At 40.1% G+C, this 27,657-nt stretch overlaps 1 protein-coding gene across 2 annotated transcripts; it reads right to left on the reverse strand.

Moving 5' to 3' along the window:
• Positions 1–234: 234 nt before the first annotated feature.
• Positions 235–25,565, reverse strand: VDAC3 (voltage dependent anion channel 3). Of its 2 annotated transcripts, XM_055143180.1 has the most exons (9): positions 25,314–25,565; positions 23,534–23,602; positions 22,714–22,763; positions 18,268–18,420; positions 17,489–17,541; positions 15,473–15,700; positions 12,806–12,956; positions 1,287–1,344; positions 235–766 (listed from the first exon to the last, which is right to left on the reverse strand). In XM_055143180.1, exons 2-9 carry the CDS (start codon positions 23,598–23,600, stop codon positions 675–677), a joined length of 852 nt encoding a protein of 283 aa, XP_054999155.1. In that variant the 5' UTR covers positions 23,601–23,602; positions 25,314–25,565; the 3' UTR covers positions 235–674. The 2 variants fall into 2 exon arrangements, with proteins under 2 accessions (XP_054999155.1, XP_004606893.2); XM_004606836.2 differs by lacking the exons at positions 22,714–22,763; positions 23,534–23,602; positions 25,314–25,565 and adding an exon at positions 21,291–21,308.
• Positions 25,566–27,657: the final 2,092 nt, after the last annotated feature.

Here is a 27,657-nt window from a genome sequence, read left to right on the forward strand (position 1 = left end):
AGAACTTCAGCAGATGTGCTTTTGCCCAAAAGAACAAAAACTCAGTTTCTTCTCTCCTTGATCTAACTGCTGAAGAGCAACAAGAGCAAACAAAATAAATGTGGAAGGGAAAACAGCACAGATTTTTCAGACAGACATGCCATTTCAAACACAAACCCTCCCATGGAGATAGTTTTTCAAACCAAATAAACCACACAAATTTAAGAGAACCACAAGTAGAGAGTCAATAATCAATTATGTTTCAAATGTAATGGGTTTATTTTATTTTACTGTGATGCAAAACCAAAGATTTCACTATAGCACAGAGACCAATATATTAAAAGGTCATGAAAAAGTGATGTGGGACATGCAGGACGTGATGCACAAACTGGAGGATCAGGTCATTCCCGTGTAACATGACACTACATTGTTGCTGAGGAAAAACGGTTAAGATAACACTGCAGAACTGAATTGAAATGTGGCACAAAACATGTCAACTCCCAGGCATGCCTTCAAGCACCTCCCTTAGAATGGACCTGCGATCTCTATAGACTTCAGTGTGGGGAGGATTACAATTCTTTGGAAGAATAAAAAGTTCACACTTTTGAAATTTCACAGAATTTTAAGGCCAAAACATAGTGGGTTCATTTCTCTTCACCTCCAGGGGAAAATCTGATGCTTCACTCAAAATCACATTAAGCTTCTAGTTCAAATCCCAGCCCAACCTTGTGACCACCTGCATTGAAGTTCTTTCCATCAACTAAAGCTGATAAGGTCAGTTTGACTCCTAGGAAAAAGAAAACACCACAGTAACAAGTATTACAATCAGATCTGCATTTTCTAGAAACAATGGGCATGGAAACAGCCCATTAACAAGTCTCAGAAACACACAGTTCTTACTAAACAGGATTATTATCTCTAGATAATCATCTCATCTACAATGACCAAACCATAAATATGACATCACTTTATCTGGTGTCCCAGCTTAAGAATTTTAAGTGGTCAATCTCACAAGCCAGAATGACCAAGTTACAGTTAGAAATATCTGGGGGGAGGCCCATACCTGATGGTGTTGAAGGGGCCATAACTAACACTGAACACTGTCAAGGCAAGCACCTTAACTCCCATAGTACTGTCTCTCTGGCCCTAGAAATATACCTTAAGTACTTGGCTTATTTCACTTTATCTGAACAACCAAATGTTACAAATGGTTTGAACCAACTGATAATAATCAGTTGTTCTGTAGGTTATTTTTATTATTCCTTATCACCTTCTACCCCATCCCCATTGTTAATTTCTTTACTTACCTGGTCGAAGGGTCTGAGTATAACCCAGTCCAATCAGACTAGCATTATTTACTTTAGCCTAAGATAAGGAAATTTAAAAAATCAGTTAGAAAACAATGAATTTGGTAATACTTAAGCTCAAAAATACAACCACAACCTCCACACATCAGGTTTCCAAAGGTAAAGTTCCTAATGTACTTTAAAATCACTGAAACAAAAAATTAATAAAAAGAAGTATTTTAAGAAGTCAATAGGATTGGTAGGAATGTTAGAGACCTTAAAAATGTAAGCTTATTGCCACATGTGGAGGGAGGGGGGAGTGCAATCAGGATAGGAAAGAGATCAATATGACAATGAGCTGGAAATGAAATGATTGCTCTGGACATGATATAAGTGCTGAGAGGAGGTGAATGATATAATGATAACCTTTCCATAGCTGTACTGCAAACCACAATTCCTAAGAAGAGGGAGGGAGGGAGAGAGAGCCGGAGAAGGGAGATCAGAGATCCACCATAGAAGCAGGTGGAGGGTGGGGGATGGTGGCAGGAGGGAACCTGGGGGCACTGGTAGTGGGAAATGTACGTTGGTGAAGGAATGGGTGTTGGAACTTGATATGACAAACCAAATCATGAACAACTCTGTAACTGTACCTCACAGTGATTCGATAAAAAAAAAGGAGAAAAAATAAAATAACGAAGTCACTGTCTGAAGAAAGAAAAAAAGAATGTAAGCTTACATTCCATTATAGAATGGAACTCTGTAAACTAAGTGTCACTTTAAAACCTTTGATAATGGTTAGAGCATAAACCCTGACAACAGACAGATCTGGGTTCAAGTACTGAAACAGCCACTTATGTTCCGACGATAGGCAAATTACCTGACCTTTTTAAGTCACACTTCCCTCATCTTTAAATGAGCCTGAGGACAATACAATGCAAAACACACCTGAAACTTAAGAGCTCAATAACTATTAATTTTATTAATAATAACTACTAATGGCAACAGAAGAAGCAATCAAATCCCATGAATTTACATATAAGGAAGTTTTTGGATAGGCTCTTGAGACAGCTAAGACAACTGCCTGAAATGTAGCTGGCCTAAGTTTATACCCAGCAACACATTTAGCTCTAAGTCCCAACCACAAAGAGCATCTGATCTCCCCTGAGCGTACAGAGACAGAAGTTAGCCCTGAGTATAACCAGATGTGCCCACCCCTGCAAAAAATAAGTTTTGAAAAAGGCCAGGCATGTGCATAAATGGTAAAGCCCATGCTGTGTGACACCCGGTTGCAATTCCTGGAACAAATTGGGAGTAAATTATATAAGAGTCATAGGTCAAAGAGGAAATCAGAGTAGAAATTAAAAAATTCCTGGAGGGGCTGGAGCAATAGCACAGCGGGCAGGGCGTTTGCCTTGCACACGGCCCACCCAGGTTCGAATCCCAGCATCCCATATGGTCCCCCTGAGCACCTCCAGGAGTAATTCCTGAGTGCAGAGCTAGGAGTAACCCCTGTGTATCTTCAGGGGTTACTTGTGACCCAAAAAGGAAAAAAAAAAGATTCCTGGAAAAAATGAGAACAAAGGCACAAACTACCTGAACACATGAAGCACAGCAAAACCAGTGTATAGATAAAAAGCAAAGCATTCATTAGGAAGGAAGATGTCTTCCTACATAAATAGCAACAAGGCAGCTTAAACACTTAGAAAAGGACTAACAAAAGGAACCCAAAGCCAAGCAGAAGGAAGAAAAACAATGAAATGAAAACCAACATAGTTCAAAAGATCAACAAACCCAAGAACTGGTTATGTGAAAAAATAAGACCAACAAACCATTAGCAAGAAGAAAGGGAGGGAGGGAGAAAGAATCCTAGTAAACTAAATTAGAAATGAAAAGGGAGATGTCACAACAAATACCATAAAAATTCAAAGGGTCATCAGGGACTACTTCTAAAATCTTTATGCCACAAAATGGCATAAAGAAATCGATGAATTCTTTAACTTCTCAAGGTTGAGCCAAGAACAAACAGCATGCCTGAGCAGGCTAATTACTACCAAGGAAATTGAAATGCTAGTCAAAAAATCTTTCCTCAAACAGAAGCCTATGTCCAGATGGGTTTGCTACTAGAGTTCTCCAAAAGAGAACTTTAAAAGAGATGTACTTCCAATCCTTTCCAGGCTCTTTCAGGAAGTTGAAGAAATAGGAATCTGCCCAAACAGTTTCTATAAAGCAAACTGATACAAAAAGCAGACAGAGACAACACAGAGGGGGGGAAAAATACAAAAAACCTTTATACCTATCTCTGATATAGATGCAAAGATGTTCAACAAATTATTAACAAACAGAATCCAACAATACATCAAAAGGTCATATACCACATTGTATGAGGGAAAAACAAGCTCGAAAATGTGTGAATCTGTATCTGTACCCTCATGGTTATTCACTAATTAAAGAATAAATTTTTTAAAAAAAAGGTCATATACCATGACCTGGAGATGCAAGAATGGTTTCATATACACAAGTCAATCAATATAATACAATGTATTAATACAAAGAGAAATAAAAAATATGGTCATATCAATAGATGTAGAGAAAGCAACAAGATTCAACCTCCATTCATGATAAAACTCTCAATAAAATGGGAGTTAAAGAAACTTTTAATATAGTTAAAGCCATTTACCACAAGACCACAGCAAACACTGTACTCAATGTTGACAAACTAAAAGCTTTGCCTCTAAGATCAGGCACAAGACAAGGCTGCCCACTCTCACTACTACAATTCAATAGAGTACTGTCAGCCCTTGCCAAAGCACTTATATAAGAAAGAGATATTAAGAGCATCTAGATCATAAAAGAAGTTAAACTCTCACTATTTACAGATGACATGATAGTATTTCTAGAGAACTGTAGGATAACATTGGTTTGTCCTTTCTGCCTTGCCGCAGGGAGCTTAAGTTTACTGGGTTACTCCCATCACAGTGCTCCCATTCCTGTGTTTATTTATAACCTCTTTGTGCTCCGTTAACTTGTAAATATTGCTTTTCTCTTCTCCTTAAGTCCTTTGCATAGTTAATTCAGAGCAATATCCTTTTTGTATGGACATAACTGTCTTGTCCGCCAAGACAGTTAATGCTACACTTTTGTAACTTGGGAGTTAATTGATTCCAGATAATATTATATCCTGGACATCTGTTCTCTCGACTTAAGCCTCAGTTGCCCTTACTTCCTAGCACTCCAAAAGTAGGGTCCTGATGAGGGACAGACCCAGGGCAAGCTGTGAGCTACCCTGACATTGAAAGGGGTCTGGCCAAAGTGCCCTAATGCTTAACTATAAGAGCTTGATCATGGACAAATTCTGTCATGATCCAAAAAGTAATAACTAGGATTAATCTGGTCTGAGCACTGTAGTCTGAGTCTGTGATGAGATGTCCCCAGGAGAGTCACCGTACAAGCTCAATGTATCTTTTACTGTGTCTATACAAAACAACTAATATTAAGAAGTAGAATTAAGATATTAATTAAGATGTTAAGTTATTGGACCAAGAAGAGAAGAAACACCCCTAGGTGGTATTTCTACCCTTGAGCCTGACTGGCGATAAGGAAGGGCTTTCTTATTTTGCTACTGGAGGGGGTATGTGGCTACCCCCAATGCTAGAGAGGGATGAGAGGAGAGACTCGACTAGGGCAACAAGATGGAGCACAGAGAGGCTAGCAAGGGGGACAGAGGGAAAAGAATGTAGGGAAAGAATGCAGGAGCAGGCGCATGGAGAGACGAGAGATGCGGCAGCTAGATGGAGCATGGTGAGATGAGTGGGAGAGACAGGAGGAGACAGAAACAAGGGGCAGTGTGAGACTAGAATGGGGCGCTTAGAGAGACTGGAACAGGAGCATGGGGAGAATGTAATAAACGGCAACTGATCATCCACCAGCCTGGCCCTCACTTCCTCCTTTGTCTGCCCAAGGCATTGGCCGCCCCAGGTGAGGAAGTGACCCGAGTCCACCAAACACGGGCGGTGAGGGAGAGAGCCACCAGGGCTTTCCCTAGCCGCAAAGAGATTACACAGACAACCTTAAAGACTACGAAGAAAAAATAGATTTGTACAGTAATGTGGCAGGTTCCAAAATCAACATGAAGAAATCCATGGCTTTTCTATATACAAATAATAATACAGAAAAAAGGAATTAAAAAAATTCCATTCACTACTGAAAAATCAAGTACTTGGGAATCATCTTAACAAAAGAGGTAAAAGATATACAAAGAAAGTTAAAAAAATATCACTACTGAAATGAGAGGAAACTAGGAAATGGAAATACATCTCGTATTCACAGACAGGAATGATCAAGTGTCAAAATGACAATCTTGCCCAAAGCATTATACATATTCAATACAGTCCCTTTAAAAATAAACATAACTTTTTAAAGATATAGTTCAAACATTGCTAAAATTAATATGGAGTGATAAACACCACCCTCCCCACCTCCAATAGCCAAAGCAATCCTAGAGGGGAAATGATGGGAAGCTTCTCTTTCCCTAACTTCAAAACTGTGGTATAATCAAAATATGGTAGTAGTGGAATAAGGACAGACTCTTAGACCAATGGACAGAATTAAGAGGCCAGAGACAGATCCTCAGATGTAGGAACAGTTAATCGTCAAGAATGAAGCAAAGAGAATGAAGTAGAGCAAAGAAAGCCTGTCCAGCAAATGGTGCTGGGATAATGGGTGGGTCACATGCAAAACAATGAATGCAGACACCTTTCCAACACCATGCACAAAAGTCAAATCAAAACAGATTGAAAGGGGGGCTGGAGCGATAGCACAGCGGGTAGGGCGTTTGCCTTGCACGCGGCCGACCCGGGTTCTAATCCCAGCATCCCATATGGTCCCCTGAGCACCGCCAGGAGTAATTCCTGAGTGAAGAGCCAGGAGTAACCCCTGTGCATCGCCAGGTGTGACCCAAAAACAAACAAAAAAAAAAAACAGATTGAAAGGGGTCAGAGCAGCGACAATATATCATGTAAGGCCTTGCACATAGCCTATCAGGGTTTAAGGTTTGGCATCTCATATGGTCCCCCCAAATAATCCCAAAACAAAACAAAACAGATTGAACATCAGACCTGAATCCATAAATTATATTGAGGAAATCATAGGTAGAGCATTCAATGACACCGAAACTATAGGAATCTTCCATAATTCAATGCTATTGGCCAAGTAAAATAAGCAAAAATAAAGAAAATATATCGACATCAACTTAAGTTTCTGCACTACAAAAGATATGAGGACCAGGCCAGTCCCATGAAACGGAAGCAGTGTGTCTTCAGGGCACTGTCTGTTCCTCAGTATTGCCATTTTGGCCCCCAAATTAGGAGGCTCAACAAAGAGCTCAGTCACATAACGCCCACACGTCTTCACATTTTCATATCTCACCGTAATCATACACAGACATTCTAATTCTAATCATCTAGCTGCACAAAAAGACACAAGAAACTCCTCCAACTGCAAAGGTCACAATGGGAAAGCAGCACAGAACCCCACCAGGCATACTGACGGAATATGGTAGCCCTGGCAACTCAACCAGTAATAATAAGCTATATAATCAACTGATAAAGACTTTAGAGAGGAAATGTTGAGAATGCTTAAAGAGTTCAAAGAAACAATGGATGGGACCGCCAATAAAATACAGGAGGATAACACAAGAGGATATGACAGCAGAAATGAGAAAACTACAAACAAATGACAATGATGGCCTCACAGCAGAATAACAGCTACTGAGGACAGAGTCACTGAGCTCCATGATGAGGTGCAGAAACCCTCCAGACAATAGCAGAAGATGAAAAAAAGCCTCAAAATAAATGAACAGCTGACAAGAGAACTTTGGGATGAATTCAAGAGGAACATCATAAGAATCATTGGGGTCCCAGAGGACCAGGAAGGCAACCCTGATGAAGAAGCAGCAGTCAAAGTCATCAGTGCTGTGAAATTCCCAGAGCTGGAGAGTGCATGCATCCACATCCAAGAAGACTAAAGTGAAAGAGATCCAAATAAAATTACTTCAAAATACATCTTATTCAGAATAACAAAAATCCACTGATAGAGATAGGATACTGAAAACATCAAGATTAAATAAGAAAATTATATACAATGGAGCATCTTTAAGATTTATAGCAGATTTACCAACAAAACCCTCCAGACTAAAGATAATGCTGGGATATAATTTAAAAACCCTCACTGAAAAAGGTTGTAAGAGACAGAGAAGGCCATTTTTTAATGATCAAAGGGTACGTAGCACTGTCGTCCCATTGTTCAACGATTTTGCTCAAGCGGACACCAGTAACTTCTCCATTGTGAGACTTATTACTGTTTTTGGCATATCAAATACGCCACAGGTAGCTTGCCAGGCTCTGCTGTCCAGGCGGGATACTCTCAGTAGCTTGCGGGCTCTCCGAGAGGAACAAAGGAATCAAACCCAGGTTGGCAGCATACAAGGCAAACACCCTCCCCGCTGTGCTATCATTCCAGTCTGGCCAAAGGATATATACATTAGAAAAACTCACACTCCTAAATGTACACATACCTAACGAGGGACCAGCAAAATACGTGAAACAACTAATAGGTTTGAATAAAGACACTGATAGCAACACAATAGTAGCTGGAGATTTCAACATCGCAGTCACCTCTTGATAAATAGATTAACTAGATTCAAGCTCAGTAAGGAAATACTTCAAAGGAAGGGATGAAAGAAAGGGGTTTACTGTATATCATCATCATTATCATCATCATCCCATTGATCTTCGAATTTCTCGAGCGGTCTCTAATGTTTTCATTCGTCCTAGCCCTGAGATTTTAGAAGCATCTCTTTACTCGTCCTCCCCAACAATGCCACATTGGAGGCTCTTTTAGGGTCAGGGGAATGAGACCCATCATTGTTACTATTATATATATGGCTTTTTATCCTCAAAAAGCAAAATACATTCTTCTCCAATGCATATGGAACATTTTCCAAGATAGATCACATGCTGAGACACAAAATATACCTCCACAAAGTCAAGAGGATAGAAACCATATCAACTATCTTCTCATAATATGACACGCTGAAGGTAGAAGTTAATCACAAACAGAAATGGAGTAACAACTCAAACACTTGGAAATTAAATAGTTCATTACTGAACAACTAATAGATCAGAGAGGAAACCAAAGAGGAAATTGAGGGATCCCTGGAAACAAATGAAAATTAGGACATGATCTACCAGAACTTGTGGCATTCAGCAGAAACAGTGTTACGAGGAAAGTTCATAGCTATGCAAGCACTCATCAGGAAGAAAGAAAGGGGTCTACATAAATAACTTGACTGCACAACTTAAGAAAATGAAAAATGACCAACTCAAAGCAGGCAGGAGGAAGGAAATAATAAAACTTAGAACAGAAATTAATGAACTAAGATATAAAAAAAGCAATCCAAAAGATCAATGAAAACAAAGGTTCTTTGAAAAAATAAACAAGATCGATAAACTACTAGCAAGACACACTAAAAAAGTGAATACAAAATCCGCAAACAAAATCAGAAATGAAAGGGGGAATATCACAGCAGACACCACAGAAATTCAAAGGACTATCAGAGATTACTTTGAAAATCTACGCCATGAAATGAGAGAACCTAGAAGAAATGAATAAATTATTGGGCTCCAATAGCCTCCCAAGGCTGAAGCAAAATGACTGGGAATACACGAACAAATCTATCATTATTAAGAAAATTGAAATGGTAATTCAAATAACAGAGTAGGAGACTAACACCCAAGAAAAGTAGAAATAAGTACCAGTAGGTTGACTCCATGGCTTGGAGGCTGGCCTCACATTCTGGGGAGAGGGCAACTAAGAGAAAGGAACACCAAGTAAAATATGGTCAGGAGGCCATGCAGGGGAAGGGTGTAGACTAGAGACTGAACACAATGGCCACTCAACACCTTTATTGCAAACCAGGACACCTAATTAGAGAGAACAAAAGGGAATACCCTGCCACAATGGCAGGGTGGAGTGGGGGGAGATGGGATTAGGGAGGGGGGAGGGATGCTGGGTTTACTGGTGGTGGAGAATGGGCACTGGTGAAGGGATGGGTTCTCGAACTTTGAGGGAAACATGAGCACAAAAATGTATAAATCTGTAACTGTACCCTCACGGTGATTCACTAATTAAAAATAAATAAATGTAGACCACCAAAAAAAATTATTTTAAAATATTAGAAAAAAAAAAGAAATGGCAATTCAAAGTATTCCCAAAAACAAAAGCCCAGGCCCAAATGGATCCACAAGTGAATTCTCTGAAACCTTTGAAGAAGACCTACTACCAAACTTCTTCAGGCTCTTCCCAAAAAAAAAAAAAAGAAACAGTAACACACCCAAGCTTTCTATGAAGCAAACATTACCATGATACCAAAAGCAGAGAGACATCACAAAAGAGAGAGAAAGAGAGAAAGAGAAAGAGAGAGAAAATTACAGGCCAATATTCCTGATGAATACAGATGAAAAGATCCTCAACAAAATACTAGTAAACAGAATTCATCAACTTATCAAAATGATCATACACCATGACCAAGTGGGATTCATCCAGGGATGCAAGGATGGTTAGTAAGTCTATCAACATAATATAATATAGCAGTAAAAGAAAGTCAAATGATCTAATCAATAGATACAGAGAAAGAATTTGACAAGATCCAGCATACATTCATGATACAAACCCTCAATGAAATGGGAACTGAAGCATCTTTCCTCAACATTGTCAAATCCATTTACCACAAGGCCACAGTAAATATTACTCTCATTAGGGAAAATCTAAAATCCTTCCTCCAAGGTCAGGCACAAGACAAAGTTGCCCACTCTTACCACTCTATTCAATATAGTACTGGAAGTACTTGCATAGCAGTCAGAGGAAAAAGTTATCAAGGGTATCCAGATAAGAAAGGAAGAAGATAAACTCTATTTACAGATGACAGATACTCTACTTAGAAAATTCTAATAACTACCAAAAAAACTATGCAAATCTAAAAACAATAAATAAATATATATAAACAATAAATAAATATATATATATATATTTGCATATACCTGACCAGTTTTCCCAGCACCTCTTGTTGAAGAGGCACTTCTTGATCGACTTCATATTATTTGCTCCTTTATTAACTGATCAGATACCCGAGAGTTTGTCTCAGGATATACAACTCCATTCCATTGATCTGAGGGTCTGTCTTTATTCCAGCACCATGCTGTTTTAATTACTACCGCTTTATAGTACAGTTTAAAGTTGGAGAAAGTGATACCTCCCATCTTCTTTTTCTCAAAGACTGAGAAAGCTATATGAATCTAAAAACAAAATCTATTGTTTTTAGATTAGAATAATAAAGTGGCAGGCTACAAAATTAATAAGCAAAAGTCCACTGGTTTCCTATATAAAAATGAGAAAAGAAAGGTATTTAAAAAAATATCCCTTTCATAATAGTGCGTCAGAAAAAAAAATCAAGAACCTTGGAATCAGGATAATTAAAGAGGTGAAAGATCTATACAAAGAAAACTATCAAACACAGGTAGTGAAGACAGGAGGAAATAGAAACACATCCCCTGTTCATGGATTGGGAGGACTAATATAATTAAAATGACAATACTCCTCAAAGCATTATACAGATTTAATGCAGTCCCTAGGAAACCCATGACATCTTTCAAAGAAATATATCAAACACTCCTGAAATTTATATGCAACAGTAACCCCACCAACCCCAAATAGCTAAAGCAATCCTTGAGAAAAATAAAATGGGAGGTATCACTTTCCCAACTTCAAACTACTACCAAGTGGTAGTAACAAAAACAGCATGGTACTGGTACAGATGCTCAGGTATATGGTCAGTTAATCAAGGAGCAAAAATATATGAAGTGAAGCAAGGAAAGCCTCTTCAACAAGTGGTGCTGGAAAAATTTGTCAGGTACACACCAAAAAAACCTGAACTCAGACTTATAATGCCAAACACAAAAGTCAAATCAAATTAAAGACCTTGATCTCAGATCTCAGTCCATAACATACACAGCGGATAATGTAGACGGAACTCTCCATGAGAGTAAAGCTAAAGGCATCTTCAAGGATGAAACACTAAGCAACTAGAAGCAAAGATAAACATATGGGACATTAAGGAGCTTCTAAGCACCTCAGTTGAAATGACCAAGATACAAAAGAAACCCATGGAATGAGAGAAATTATCTGCCCAACATTCATCTGATAAAGAGTTAATATCAAAGATATATAAGGCACTGGTAGAACTTTACAAGAAAAAAATCTAATTCCATCAAAAATGGGGAGAAAGAATGAAAAGAAACTTCCTCAAAATACAAACGACCAACGGGCACATGAAAAAACTAATGCTCTGTAAAACTAAACAGGTAAATGCCAAATCAAAACAACGAGATCGAAACCACAGAGACTGGCACACATCAGAAAGAACGACCAGATTTGGTGCAGATGTAGGAAGAAAAGTACTCTTATTCACTGCTGGTGGGAGTGTCAACTGGTCCAGCCTTTCTGAAAAACGATATGAACATTCTTAAAAAAAAAATCTAGGAATTGAGCCTCCATTTGACCTAACAACTCCACTTCTTGGAATATAACCCAATAGCCCAAAAACAAAATGGAGAAAAGACATTTGCACTCCTGTGCTCCTTGCTAGCCACAACATCAAAATCTCTATAAACAATCCAAGAATAGATGACTGGGTAAAGAAACTATGGTACATATACACAATGGAATATTACGTAAAAAACTAGTACATTTCTTGGGACTGGAACAATAGCACAGTGGGTAGGGTTGCACACGGCCAACCCAGGTTCAATTCCCAGCATCACATATGGTCCCCCTGAGCACCATCAGGAGTAATTCCAGAGTGCAGAGCCAGGAGGAACGCCTATGCATTGCCAGATGAGACCCAAAAAGCAAAAAAAAAAAAAAAAAAAAAAAAGAAATAGTACATTTCTGAGAATATTACTTTTCTGGCTGAAAAAAGTAAAGTCATGCAATTTGTTGCTATATGGAGGGTCCTGGAGAGTATCATGCTGAGTGAAGTTAGTCCAAGGAGAGAAACTGATAGCCATCTCTCTCATATGCATGATATAAAGAAACACCATGGTGGGATAACGAATACCTAAAGGCAATGGAAACAAAGAACACAAGAACTAGTACTCAGCAGCACACATGCCACTTGAAGGGCCTAGGACAGGGAGGAGCAACATCTATGGTGGAGGGAAGAATTCAACAAGGAGGAGGAGGTACTGAACTGACAGTGGGTAAAATGTTATGGATGAAAGTGTATCAGTAACAGTACTTTAAACCACAGTGCAAAAAAAAAACCCAAAAACCCACACACAAAAGGTTAAATGAATCCATCCTGACTTCAAGTACCTGATGCTCATTCAAGTTAAAAAGGAACATGCAAACCAAAAACGTATCAGTGTCCGAGGACAATTCAGATGTAACCCCTAAAAGAAGATCCAATCTGGTTAGCACATTCTTACAGATAGAGAAGTTCTACAATCCAGCCTGTATTTAGCAGCGATGCCAAAACGGGTGTTGTTACTGCCAGCTGTCCAAGCAAGGTTTATTGATGTTTCAACCTTGTCAGTAACCTTCTGGTAGATAGATCCTCCAAATTCAGTGCCATCGTTCCTGTTTTCGTGGTATTAAAAAAAAAGTCATAAATATCACAGCTTTGCACCACTGCTATGATATGGAAATAAATAATAAATAAATAAGGATCTGTGAAATTATAGATTCTGACTGAAAATTTTGCATATGACTACTAAATAAGGAATTAAACCCAGTTAGACCATTTAAAACTACCTAATTTAAAACACAGTTAAAACTTAGTTCAGGGCTGGAGACAGTACAGTGGACAGAGCATTTATCTTGCACACAACCGACCCAAGTTCAATCTCTAGCACCACAAATGGTCCCCCAACCCCCTCAAGGAATGATCCCTCAGTGCAGAGCCAGGACTACTAAGCCCTGAGCACTACTAGGTGTGGCCACAAAACAAAACAAACATCAGAGCTTGGGAGATAATACAATGGGTAGGGTGCTCACCTTGCACACCACCTGCCAAGGTACAATGGGTACAGTGCTCGCTTTGAACACCACCTGCCAATTTAGGTTTCATCCCAAGCACTGCCAGGAGTAATGATGACACCTGAGCACAGAGCCAAAAGTAATCCCTGAGCATCACCGCATGTGGCCCCCAAACAAAACAGAACAACAACAAAAAAACCCTAAACAAACAAAACTTAATTACTTAATTCAGTTACCACAGATGAAACTTTCTTAGGTAAGATTCATTTATGTAAAAAACAGAGATAGGTGAAGTAAAATTTACCTGTAATTCTCACTGAGGTGTTCAAAAAATTTAGAAATTTTAAAGGTCAAAATTTTTGCAAACGCAAACAAAATTTACAGTACAGGAACAGGCATAAAGTCAATTCTGGATTTATTTGAAACAATCCTAGAATTAGGATGCTCTATACTACAACACCTATGGTTCCAGGGAAGTACTTAAACTCCTTCAAAACATCCCAAAGTCAGTCCCTGATTTTTTTGTTCTTTTCTTTTATCAGGGGATTCTGGGGCCATACCAGCTATGCTCAGGGCTTACTCCTGGCTCAGAGATGACTCCTGGTATGGTTTGGGAGATCATAGGTGAAGCTGGGGCCAAATTCAAGTCAGCTGTATGTAACACAAGCGTCTTACCCACTGTACTGTCTGGCCTAGTCACTGATTTTTTTTTGGGGGGGGAAGATAGAGGGGTATACCCAGCTGTGCTCAGGGCTTACTCCTATTATCTGTGCTCCAGGATCACTCCTGCCAGTGCTCAGGAATCATATTGGTGGCAGGGATGGAACCCAGGTTGACTGCATACACAGCAACTGCCTTGCCTGCTATGCTCTCTCTGGCCCCAGTCCCTGATTTTTCATGGTCTTCCCGTTGGCACTATTTTATCTATTTCATATTTCTATTTCATATAGAAATACTGCTTCTTTCTGTGATGGCTTAAATTTCATTATCCTAAATTAATTAGAATGTCTAGCAGAAAGCAATCTGCAATACTTAACAAGAGTTTGTCCTTGGCTTTTTCTTTCTCACATAGCAGCAGTGCCAACAGGTTAAGAGATAAAATACAATTTAAAAACCTAAAGCTGGGACCAGAGAGATAGTACAGGGGTTAGTGTGAACACAGTCAGGAATAGTGCCTGTGCACAATGAGGGGTTGCCCAAAATCCCTCACTGCACTGCACTGCACTGCAGTGCAATACAATGCACTGCCGTCCTGTTGTTCATCGATTTGCTTGAGCGGGCACCAGTAACGTCTCCATTGTGAGACTTGTCATTGTTTTTTGGCATATCGAATACATAATGGGTAGCTTGCCAGGCTCTGTCATGCAGGCGGGATACTCTCAGTAGCTTGCCAGGCTCTCTGAGAGGGACAGAGGAATTGAACCGGGGTCGACAGCGTGCAAGGCAAATGCCCTACCTGATGCCCTACCTGCTGTGCTATCATTCCAGCCATCCATAGCCAAGACTGGTAAATTGTTTTAGAGATTTTCATCTGGTGCTGCCAGAGTACACTTTTTGATGCATACCCCAAATCCCTCAAATAAATAAATGAATCCAGGATTTGTTTTGATGACTTCTACTATATCTGAATGTGGGACAGGTAGCTGGGCTCTGAACAACAGGATATACCAGGATGCTCAGACTAGGAATGAGAAGAACCCTGGTTAACTCCATCTACCAGTTCTTAATTATCCAGAGAGGTTTTTCCCCCAAATACTGCCAAGAAAAGGAGGGCACCACAATAAGCAGGATTATCTCCAACAGGGAGTATGGAAAAACTCCAACATGGTCAGGAGGTGACCCATGCTCCATGCCCCTCTGTCACAGAGCTTTTTCTGTGATATTTGAGCCTCCTGAGTCTGTAGTACGGACCTAGAGGGGGCATACCAGCAAAATTCTTCTGGTCTAACCTCTGGCAATATTTTGACTTCTTTGGAAACTGTGGAGAAAGGATGGGTGTTCATTAAGGCAATTTAAATGCCACTCATCACTTTTAGACTTCTCAACATGCTAAGGGCTACCATCTTTGAGGTCAACTGCACTGGCACTAGGTAAAGAAATGAATTAAAAACACTCACACATGAGTATGCAGCTGGAAGTCTGCAGCCTTGTAACCCAGAGCAAAATTATTCTGACACAGTTTGGATTTTGCTGTATCAAAACTCATCTGATAACCAGCAAGCCAACCTTCAAAGGCCAACACAGCCCAGCCATAGATGGTTGGTCCAGAAAAATCTATGTCAACACTACTGCCAAGACTGAAACATTCCCGCCTATAGGAGGCCTTCAATTTCCCGCTCTTCTTTCTGTAAAACAAACAAAACAACACAATGCACATGACTTTCTTCTACTGTCCAGGAAATCTTAGAGTAAGATCCCCACTCACTCCCAATAAATACTGCTTCGACGAAGGCATGTCTACAGTAAAAATGTGTCAAATGATTAAGCTCAATAATAGAAATTTGTTAAGATCTGAAATATATGTTATTTTTACCTCACTTTATCTTAATTGTATTTCTCACTGAAAGCTCAAATTATATGGTGCTTGATGAAGGCATGAATAAAAGCATAAAAAAAATAAGGTATTTCAGTACCAAATCAATCATCTAAATATGTATAAATACAGACATCAAGAGGCAAAATTTCATTGAATGTTTCCAAACATCCAATTGTCACAAAAGGTAAATTCTTAATAACCTATAATGGATGCAGAGATTCATACTTTTAAAAGGGTCAGCAATTCAGTAAGCATATTTATTTTCCATGTCTTAGGGGCATGCCTGGTGGTGCGCTGGGGCTTCTCCTGGGGCGCTGCTCAAGAGTACTGCCCCGGGCTGCTCAGGAGACCGGGCTGCTCGGCAGACCGGGCCTCCCTCCCAGGGGGTCCTCTGAGCTATTCCCTCACCCCAAGGTCAGTATCTTTACTCTTCACACAATGTTAGATGGATGGGAAAGAGAGCTTTTTTGAAGGTCAAGACAGAAGAAGAAGATAGTATCAGTTCCTAAAACTCCTGCTTATTCCATCAGGTTTCTAACAAAAATATTTCTTGGGGCCAGAGAGACAATACAGAAAGGGTATCTGCCATACATGTGGCCAACCCGGATTCCATCTCTTTTAGTCCCCAAAGCACCACCAGAAGTGTGCAGAGCCAGGAGTAACCCCTAAGCATCACCATGTCACTGTCACTGTCACTGTCATCCCACTGCTCATCGATTTTTTCGAGTGGGCACCAGTAATGTCTCTCATTGATAGACTTATTATTACTGTTTTTGGCATATGCAATACACACGGATAGCTTGCCAGGCTCTGCCGAGCGGGCTTGATACTCTCGGTAGCTTGCCGGGCTCTCCGAGAAGGGCGGAGGAATCGAACTCGAGTCAGCCAAGTGAAAGGCGAACGCCCAACGGCTGTGCTATCACTCCAGCCCCAAGCATCACCATGTATGACCCAAAATCTCAAAAAAAAAAAGTGTCTTGAAGATAGTGTGTAGTAGGAAGGACACCTGTTGCTTCAATAAAAAAAAAAAAAACAAAAAAAAACCTACTTTCTTTTTCTAGTACTTTTGAGCATGTCAATAGGAAACAAAGTCTTCATTTTCTTAAAGAAGAAATTGAGACAAGAAGTTACAGGGTTACAAAGGCAACTCAACAGCAGAATTATTCTTCTAGTGCTCTAGAATGTAAATTATACTCTTAAGAACTTAAAAAGACTTTTCAACAACAACAAAAAAATCTCATCCAGGAACTTTAATAGCTTAAAAATATAAGTCCTACTGGACTTTTCTAGGCCCTGAATTTTTCTACTTATTTGCCTCTTTCAACTAGATTTTTAAGTTTTTGCATATTTGCTTAATTTTCAAATAAAATATGACCCTACCTCATTAAGTGTTTTCCTCTTTACCACCACCATGCCCCTCCCTCTCTCCTCCTCCCCCGTCTTTCTGCCCACCCCCCCCGCCCCCCCCCCCCCCCGCCCCAAACAACTGCTACAGTTTTCCTGCATTTAAACCTTTCAACACAAACTCCCTATTCTAAATCCCTTTCTCCCTTCAGGCTTACAAAAACATTTCAGAAAACGATACATGGATAATTACCCTGTGTTCGGTACAAATATGGTATCAAGAGTCAGCTTCAACCCGTCAGCCAACTGAAAAATAAAAAATGACAATGAGCAATTCTCAATCCTTTTTTGACTCAAGAAACAAATTCTCAAGTTTAAGTCATCAGGGACAAAAGTCAAGTTATTTAACAAATTATCTCTTCATTTTTTCCTAATCCCCTTACCTCTCATCCACTTACCCTCTAGACTTCATCATGATTTTCTTATCAAAAAACTCATTACAATGTGCATATGAAATTCTATTATTGCCAATACATAAATTATAATACAGAAACAACAGCCAACACAATACAATCTTGGTGCTTTCTGGAAATTATCATAACCTGACTGACATCTAACAAATTAACATTAAGTAATTTATTCAACTATGTGTGTAAAATAATGTTACAGACATACCTCAGGCACTTGACAAATCCTAAAGAGTTCTCTTTGGAAACATGGAGTTTCAGAAATATTTTTCTCCTGACTCAATTTTTTAACAATGAAAAAATGAAATTAAATTAAACCACAATATGCCATTTGTTCTACTACTCAGTTCAGTATAAGTAGAAAATCAGATGAATGAAAATGAAAGGTGATACTTGCATACTCACAGAGATGTAACTTTTTATGAATGTAAAAATACCCAAAAAGCTCCATGCAAAGAAAAAGTATCACTACTACAAAGGTTATAAAATCTCATTCAGATTATGTTTAGGATTTATTCATCATTTATCTACAAAATAAATCTAACCCAAATATGCTTTTTCTTACCTTATTCTCCCAAGAGATTTCCGTTCCAAGTGTATTGTCTGTGTTCCATTTTTGGACAAAGGTAAGTCCATAGTTACAGACCTTGTATTTGGTCTCTAGGTTGCCCGTCGCTTTCCCTGTATCAGTGTAGGCATGACCAGAAGTAGAAAATTCCTAATAAACAGGAAAAAATACTTGAAAATCAGTTCATCAAATAGAAAATATTCATTTCAGAAAGTAATGCACAAGGCCAGAGAGAGAGTTCAAGGGGCCGAGAGCAAGCCCTGGAATCCCAGCATCAGCGGGTGTGTTCCCTTCCAAAAAACTTTGTGTCACTTATTCTCTACTTTTATTCTTTCTTCGTGATCTCTAAGTATTTTTATCTATTTTAGATCTTTCCATTACTTCACCTCTCATTTTATCATGTTCCATATATTCTTTTACTAAACGGGTGCTTTTAATTCTCTTTAGTTTTTATGTTTTTGTAAAATAAAATGGTCTTATTGAAAGAAATGTACTTAAGAGAAATGCGAGAAGAAAGAGGGAAATTTGTGTTTAAGAGTCAACAAAAGTTTCTCCGGAGTAGAAAATGGTTTCTGGAAGGTTATAGAAAGGCCTGCAATTTCTCCACACTGTCTTGGCCTGGAGTTCTCTGCATACATAGTTATTAATCTGGGTATTAGTACAGTACTCTAGACGAACCCTTTCCTATTCTTATCAGGATATATACCCTCCAGTAGCTTCTTTTCTGAGGGTGTCTGACGATATCGATATCGACTCTCCTGGGGTGGCCTTGGTTTTTCCATTTCCAAAAAGCTCAGGATTTGCATCTCAAAGGGATGTATAACTCATGCATTAGGGCTACTTCATGGTTAGGAAATTTCTAAGATTTTATGTCCCAAAATCTCATTACCTATCTGCAGGCAACATTCCAAGCCCAGTTCCCCCCAGAAAATTCACCTAAATTATTTTCCTTAAAAAAGAACTACCTCTGATAAAAAATGTCTTTACTGAAAGCAAAATTTTTGAATCTGAAAGATCTTAACAGAAAACCTGAAAAAGAATCAATTCTCTCTGAGATCATTCAAACTATTATTTTTAAAATAGTTTTTAAGGTATCTCAAAACACAAGAAACACTCCCTTTAAGTGGAGTCTGAATTTTAAATGCAGTTAAAATGAAATTTTTTTATTGTGGTAAAATGTACTTACCATAAAATTCACCTTTCGTTACCTGGTTTTGGGGCTACAACCAGCCATACTCAGGGGTTACTCAGGAATTCCTGCATTCAGGAATTACTCCTGGCAGGCTCAGGGGACCATATAGGATGCTGGGGACCAAACCAAGTCAACCACATGCAAGGCAAATGCCCTACCTGCTATACTATTGCTCCAACCCCCTAAAATTTACCTTTCACAAGTGTAAAATTCAGGACAATAAGTACATTCATACTGTTACAAAAATGTATTGCTTTTGTCCATAAAACTTCCAACATATGGACCACATGAATGATGGGATAGAGCAGTACCACACACAGCTGACCCAGGTTTGATTCCTGGCACTATCTATGGTCCCTTGAGCACCATCAGGAATGACCCCTTGAAAGCAGTCAGAACTAAGCCCTAAACAGAGTCAGGTGTGGCCCCAAAACAAAAACAAAAACCATTCAGCATAAGAAAGTTCAAAGTGCTTTCAATCAAATAATTACTCTGCCTTGAACTATATCCTCCTCCCTAGTTAGGTGTCCTTCCAGTCATATGACAGGAGCAATTAGAAGTAGATCTCCTTCTAAGGGAACACAAATAGCTACCACCTGCCACTGACAGTCTACAAACTGTCAGGGGGGGGGACGGGGACCCACATTCTGATTGGCTCTGTTTTTAAAGAACATTTCTGAAAGACCGCCAACAGTAATAAAATGCCTCCAACCTTGACCAGTTGTTTCACTGCCTGCAATATGAATCCACCCGTTAGCAAATACCTTGCATCCAAACTCTACAGGCTGATGAAACAACTGGGAAACTATGATCTGTTTATCAACACCACACAGAGTTTCCAACAGAGTATCATGCTGTACATTCTGGGCAAGATATTAGTAAAGAGTAATAAAGCTAGTCTTTCTGTATAGTGCACAAAATTATCAAGTTTAACTATCATTTTAATTTAGTAGCTCCAACTACCAGAGTTCCATTTTTTTTTACATTTATTTTCCATAAATTTGAAAGTATGCTAAAAATAAAACTCAATGTACAAAATTAAGGTTAAAGAGTACATGGAGTACCTGGGAGACAGGATTAGTGATGGAAGTCACATATTGTCCCCTGAGTACTATATGTGTCCCCTAAGGGCACATGCCTCACATACACAGAGGTCACCCACCTCCCACCAAGGCTATGTGAAGCCTGGAAGGCCCCTTCCCTGAGTACTGCTAGGTGTTACATAGTGGGCCCCCGCACCACACTGCTAGGCTCACATAATGGCCCTTCTGTCCTGGGGGGTCAAGTAGAGCTGGGAATATTACCCTTAAGCACTGCAATGAGGATGACCCAAAGTGTTTCTAACTACGGATATGGCTCACTGATAGAGCACATGTCTTTCATGTGTCCTGGGTTTGATCCCTGGGATAACAAAATAAATAACAAATTTAAATAAACTTAGAAGCTTTAGTCTACATTTCTTCTTTGATATTATCACTTCTTTCTTTAAAGTTTTGTCAAAGTGTAAAATACCATAGTACAAATCCTAAAAAGTTTTCATAGTTTAATTCTAGCAAGACTCACAATTAGCTTTTGTCTAATTTCATAATTAGATCAAACTAGTACAAAGTGCATTTATAACATGCATATTATTTCTATCGCTTACATTAAAGACTAGTTAGCAACAAAACAATAAAATGCTATTAACAATAAAATGCTATTAATAAAATGCTATTAATGACAAATGTAAGATTCATTCTAAGAAACTCAGAGCACAAGACGATTTACACAATACCAAACACAAATGCAGCCACAAGAACAAGCACACAAGCAAGCAGTTCTTTCTTACCATCTGAATGAATATTCCCACACCACAGCAGCAAGAAAGGGAGATACAATTTTAGTTGACGATTTTTGCAACAATCCTAAACTAAGAAAATTGTGATACCCAATTCAAAATGAGTGTAACTTTTCCATTTTAAAAGAGCCATATGTCAATTCCAGTAAGGCAGTTCCATACATATCAGCCTCTAGAAATCCTAGGAAAAGGATGACCAACCAGGATTTTATCAAGTATGAAAGTATCTGAAGAATTTCACGTATCAGGGAGATAGCTGAAAGGGGCAAAGCACATGCCTGGTACGAAGAAGGTCTGGATCTGATCCCCAGCACTAATTGCCATCCCAACCACTGCTGAATGTAACCTGGTGTGCTGGGTAGCACTACATTGCCAGATCCCAGTATTGAACTGTCCAGCCCATATAACTGAGCAGAGAACCTCTTGAAGTGACCCCCAAGTTTCTGACCACTATTTGTGAGACCCAAAAAACAAAAAAAGAATTCCAGGGGCCACAGTGATAGCTCAGAGGTAGCACATTTGCCTTGCATACAGTCGACCCCAATTTGATTCCCAGCATCCCATATATGGTCCCCTGAGCACCTCCAGGAGTAATTCCTCAGTGAAGAGCTAAGAGTAAACCCTGAGCATCACCAGGTGTGATTCCAAAGCAAAAACAGGAAAAGAAAATTAAAAAAAAACCTCTATATGCCTCCCAGTCTTCTAATCAAATTATATCCAGAAATGAAATTTGTGGTGGCTTATATATAGTACCAAACAACAACAAAAAAATCAGAAAATGATATAAATGTAAAGTTACTCTGAGATTCACTGAATGAACACTGATATTCACCAAATAAAATCTTCAGTTAATAACACTGAGAATATGTCCTTTTACTATATTATTCCAGTAGAATTTATTTATGAACATCAAAACTAATCTTCAACACCTTACTTCTACATTTGTTTCAATTAATCATAGACAATGACTATTTCTGTAAAAAGGCAGTAAAACTTGATACAAGTTGTTTATGTCTACAAATCAAGAAGTATTAAATGACATGAGTTTAAAAAACATACAAATATACACATACATATATTACAAATAAACACATATACTCTCATATCGAATAAATAAGAATATATGAGTGCATGTATGTTCATTATTTTCTATTGCTTCCGTAGGAGTATAAATACTCATCACTTCTATCAAACTATAAATACTCTCATCATGACAAAGGGTGTCTCCTCCCCCAAATTCAACCTTACAGTCTCAGGCTTAAATGGCTGAGTGAGGATGCTCACTGAAAACTGAGAGCACAATAAAGTGGTTAAAAAAAATAAATAGTGTCCTAAGTATGTCATTTCACAGAACTAAACAACTTTTAAGCAATTTTAAATGATACTACACATATTAAAAATGTTAGGTACTCACCACTCCACTACAAGACTTGGTTTTCAGATCGATTTTGACCATACCAAAGCCTAGACACAGACACAAAAATACAGTTAATTTTCAAAATGTGACACATGCTCGTTTTGCAACTTAAAAATTATGAAAATCAGGGTCAGGGATGTGGCTAATAAACCTTGCGTATGAGACCTAATGCCTGGGACACACCAAAAAAAATAATAAATTATGAAAAGTAGTTCACAGTATCTTCTATATTAAAAAGTACACAGTATTCTCAGTAGGTGAGTTTCATAAGAAACTGAATTATAACAAAATAATACCTATAAGTTGTCTGCCTCTCAAAAGAAATAGACTTTTATGAGTTAAAGAACAAATAAAAGGAATATGTACTCTTTCAAGGACCGAAATTACTAAAAACGATTACATAGTATTTCTTATAAGACTGAACAAGCTTAAAACATACAATCAATGTCACTACTTAATAAAAATTTAGCACAAAAAAATGAAAAATTTAAAGACTAAGTTTTAAAAATGGAAGATAAATACCTATTTATCAAAAAGTTATGTTTTCACATGCATATGAAAACAAGTTATAATATTTGGAAGAGGAGAAACTAAATCTCCCACCTTAACTGTCCCCAGGACTACCCAGAAGAGACATAAATATCAGATTTACATTATTGGGTCTTACATAAAATAACAAAGGTGCTCATGTTTATGATGTATTTAAAAAGGGGACTCTAAAGAAAAAGTCTAATATCCTGTATGTTAATATAGGTATCCTTCAATACTTATATTGAATACCTTTACCAAAATCTGAAATTTACAATAGTATATTTACCATATCCTTTGTTGAAGACATCCTTGGCAGCCTTCCCTAGGTCACAGTAAGTCGGTGTGCTACACATATCTTATAAAGAAAAACAGGCACAAAGGAATAATCATTTAGTATTTATACCTCCACAGACCTACTGTTTAGTCCTGTGAGAGTTTTCTCTTCCTAACATCATTAATGCTAACACTCTTAATGCTAAGTTGAGATATTCTGCTCCTTAAAAGAAAAAACTTTCTCATGAGTTTCACAAAGATCATCCTTATTACATTTCAAAGAACAGATTTTTTTTTCTCAGAGCCTGAAGGCCATGCTTTGCTAGACTATTCTGCATAAGAAATACATGTAAAATTTATACTACAGCAACTTTTCTTGGGCTATTATATACAAAAAATGCCACATGGAGCAAAAAGATACTTCTAGCACAGTTTCCCTTAGATTGCTTTATGGCAGGGGAAGGTTGGACTGAACCCACAGGGCGGTTCTTGGGAATCATTCCGAGTGGTGCTCAGATCATATGTGGTTCTGGGGATTGTCAGTGTGTACAAAGCAAACAACCTAACCCCTGCACTATCTCTTCAGCCCCCATATTTGCTTTTGTTCTTCCTTTTGTTCTTCTAGAAATCTAGTGTAGCTCAGAGCTGATGTTAATAAAGGCATATTTTATACTTTGAAGTATAAAATTTTATACATTTGAAGGATGAAAAAAATTCTTCAGGGCTAACATCTGCCACTGTAAAATTTCTCACTTAGAGAGTGAAAGGAATTTACCCAGGATATGCCCACTCAAAGTTCTTACTCAGTGATCAGTTTACCAAAAATTACCAAAACATACCCATTTTTTGTAACACTCTCAAGTTCTAGAGCACTCAAATAAAGGTATCTCATTTTCATCCTGCCTATTTAGTATTTATTCAACTTTCCTACTGCTAGTATGACCCTCACATCAAAATTCTTAGAAGTTCTAGCAACACTGCTAAACATTCCTTTGCCTCTTTGTATACAGGAAAAGATTTTGCTTAAAAGTCAAACTTAACAAACTGTAGAACCTTAAGCAGCTTCCTTAACTGAATCATTACACCAGAAAATCCCAGAAAACTACCTCTGAAAATTGCTTTGCCTGAAAATAAACTAATGAATCTTTCTATTTCGCCTAAGTCTTCGCCTGATCTGCTAAGATTCTGCCTATCTCGTCAGACCTGAACCTAAGATTTATAAAGCATTTTTAAGTGAATTCATCTAAAATTCATTCTCGACACAAAACTTTTCAAGTTCGACAGCCCTTACGTAGTCAGGCTCGAGGATAAGGACACGTGCTGAAGAGACGGGGTAAATGTACGACCCTTAAACCAATGTCAATTTTTAAAAACATGCTCTGGAGCTAAATGAGTGATGCTGGTTCCCGACTCTCCCGGGCATCGCCACCTCCAGCGGGGCGCCCTCTTCATGCCATAACGGCTCCTGGCAGCTCCTGCGACCTGGCAGGTGTGGCGGGCGGGAGGGGCGGCAGCGGCGCCGCGCCGAGGCGTGTCGGCTCCGGAGCGCCCCGGGCCCTCAGCGCCGCGCACGCCGCCCCCTCCCCGAGCCGCCGGGCTGCGGCGGGCCGTGCACGGCGGCCGTGCACCGGCGAGGACATGCACCCGCGGCTGCAGCGGGCGTTGGCGGGCGCCGCCGGGCCGGCATCACGGTAGGAAGGAGGAGCTCGGGAGGCGCCGCGGCCCCGTCGCCCCGCCGCGGCCGCCCCGCCCGCCCCCGGCGCCGCCCGGCCTCGGCGGCGCCGACCGCTCACCTCAGCCGGAGGGCCCGTCTCCGCACCGCCGGGGCAACGCTGAAGGTCTTCCCACGAACGCCGTCCGCGCCTGCGCGGCCTGAGTGCCCCCGCGGCGCCTGCGCGCCCCCGCCCGCGTCTGCGCCGTCGGGTCGCGCCGGGGTCGCGCCGCCGAGGCGAACAGCTGAGGCGAGCCGACGCCCCCAACTGCCTGGCGGGCGTGCGCGCGTGCGCGGCGGGCCCGGGCGGCGGACGCCGAAAGGCCGCGGCCACCGCACCTTTGTCCCGCCGGGGCCGGCTCTCGCGAGAATGCCCGAGGTTACTATTACGGTTGCCAGGGGCGGAGCGACGGAGACGGTCGGGCGCTTCCGCTGACGTCAGAGGCTCCGGTTTCCGCAGAGTTCCGTCACGGGACGCGAGGAGGCGGCCCAGGTCCGAGCGCGTCACGCGTGGCCGCGCGCTCAGGCAGACGGACGCGGAAAGCGCTTCTCCAGCGAGAACTACCAGCTGACGACGCAGACACGTCACTGGGGCCCAGCGAGCATCGCTGTAGGTGAACATTATTAGTGACCCCGGGCAGCTGAGGCTTTCTTAGGGTTTCAGAGTGCCACCTCACAGATGAGTGACACCGAGGAAAGAATGGCTTCGCGTCGCAGAAATCCCCTTTAGTCCAGTGATCTGTACCGGGGTGGCACAAGTGGCGGACCCCAGGGTGTCCCAGAGAAGACATAGTAGAATTCTGGCACAAGTGTGCAGTTTGTTTATGAGGAAAACAATCCAGCCGGTCTGACCCAGAGACATTCTGCAAGCCAACCACCCAGTCTCTTTAAAAGTGAAACTATCTGGGCTGGAGATAGCACAGCAGGTAGGGCGTTTGCCCTGCAGGTAGCCGACCCGGTTTGATTCCCAGCGTTTCCCAGCATTCCCCAGCAGCCCCTAGCACCGCCAAGAGTAATTTCTGAGCATCGCCGGATGAAAGCCATAAAATAAATAAAATTTCCTTTTAGACATCTAAAAATATAAAAAAGGAAATATAAAAGATGAAGAGACAATAGCATTCTGCTTCAGTTCCTTTATCAGTGGCTGAATAAGCAGCAGTACTCCTGCATTGAGAGAGAAAGCGAGAGAGAGCATTGAACTGGACCAGATTAAAGAAGACAAAGATCAAAAAAAGCTTTTAAGAAATAATATTGAGACTGTTGAGAAAATCTGAGTGTAGTTTGAAATTGTTCAAAATAAATCGAAAAGTATCACCGCAGCGTGCGCCTCCCCGACTCCCCATCCCCCCAACACAGACACACACACTGATGTTTCATCCACAATGCTAGGTTGTTTGAATCAATAGGCAAACGTTTGGCTGCTCTTTGTAAAGCATTTCAGGCTAATAAGAGATAAGTAAAATAAATGTTCCCAAAAGACTCATAATGTAAGACTTGGACAGATACCTGCCAATGAAGCAGAATGTGGTAAATCATAAACAGTATACTTAGCAGGCTAAATAAAAATGAACTTTAAAATCAACAGAAACTAAATCTATATCTCAGACTTGCCAATTCTGCTCTTAGGCAAGCAAGCTAACCTATCTAGTCCTCAGTTTATATATCTGAGACAAAATAAACTCTACTGCAGAGGGTTGCAGTGGTTTAGTAAATGTTCGTTAATTAGAAGCAAAATTTAATATGCCCTTAGTATAAAATCTATTCTCATAACCATAACTATTAGAACTTCAGCCTGTACTTTGTCACAGACCTAGCCATTGTCAAGTGTCATTAGAAGGATAGGAAGAGCACTTTTGATTTCTTTTCCCCACTCCCCTTGGTAAGGCCACACCCAGCAGTGCTCAGCAGTTGCTCCTGACAAGTGCTTAGGGACCATTAAGTGTTGGTACTGAATTGATGCTGGAATTGAAACAGGGTCAGTATTAATGCAAGGCAAGCTCCTTAACAATATCTCTGATCCTAAGAGCACTTTGAAAGTCTGGAAAGACATTTTCCTTTGGCTTCTGCTATCCAAAATCTTTGTTGTGAAAGGATTTGAAACCACCACTACCATTTCTTTTTTCTTTGGGGGGTGGGGGGAAAGGGAGGCGCAGGGAGGGACATTTGTGCCATTCCTGGCGGTGCTCAGGACTTACTCATGTTCCTTCACACAGGGTCACTCCTGGCAGTCTTGGAGAACAGTATAGGGTGCTAGCAATCAAACCTGGGTCGGCTGAGTAAAAGGAAAATGCCCTTCCCACTGTACTTTCACTGCAGTACCGTACTACGCCCATTTCATACTTTCTCCCAGCAACTGAAGCCAGAAGGTTAAGACAGAATTGTCCTGGAAAATAGCTGAAGCAGCAAGGAAGTTAATCTGGATCTTA

Source organism: Sorex araneus, chromosome 1 (genome assembly GCF_027595985.1).
Source record: "Sorex araneus isolate mSorAra2 chromosome 1, mSorAra2.pri, whole genome shotgun sequence".
Lineage (NCBI taxonomy): Eukaryota > Metazoa > Chordata > Mammalia > Eulipotyphla > Soricidae > Sorex > Sorex araneus.

Bases quoted from the DNA above. Each gene is read 5' to 3' on its own strand.
- VDAC3 (XM_055143180.1), bottom strand. From the start codon at position 23,600: ATGTGTAGCACACCGACTTACTGTGACCTAGGGAAGGCTGCCAAGGAT. The intron at 22,764-23,533 runs GTAAATATACTA...GTCTGTGTCTAG, and splicing joins TGTCTTCAACAAAGGATATG to GCTTTGGTATGGTCAAAATC. The intron at 18,421-22,713 runs GTGAGTACCTAA...CCTGTTTATTAG, and splicing joins CCAAGTCTTGTAGTGGAGTG to GAATTTTCTACTTCTGGTCA.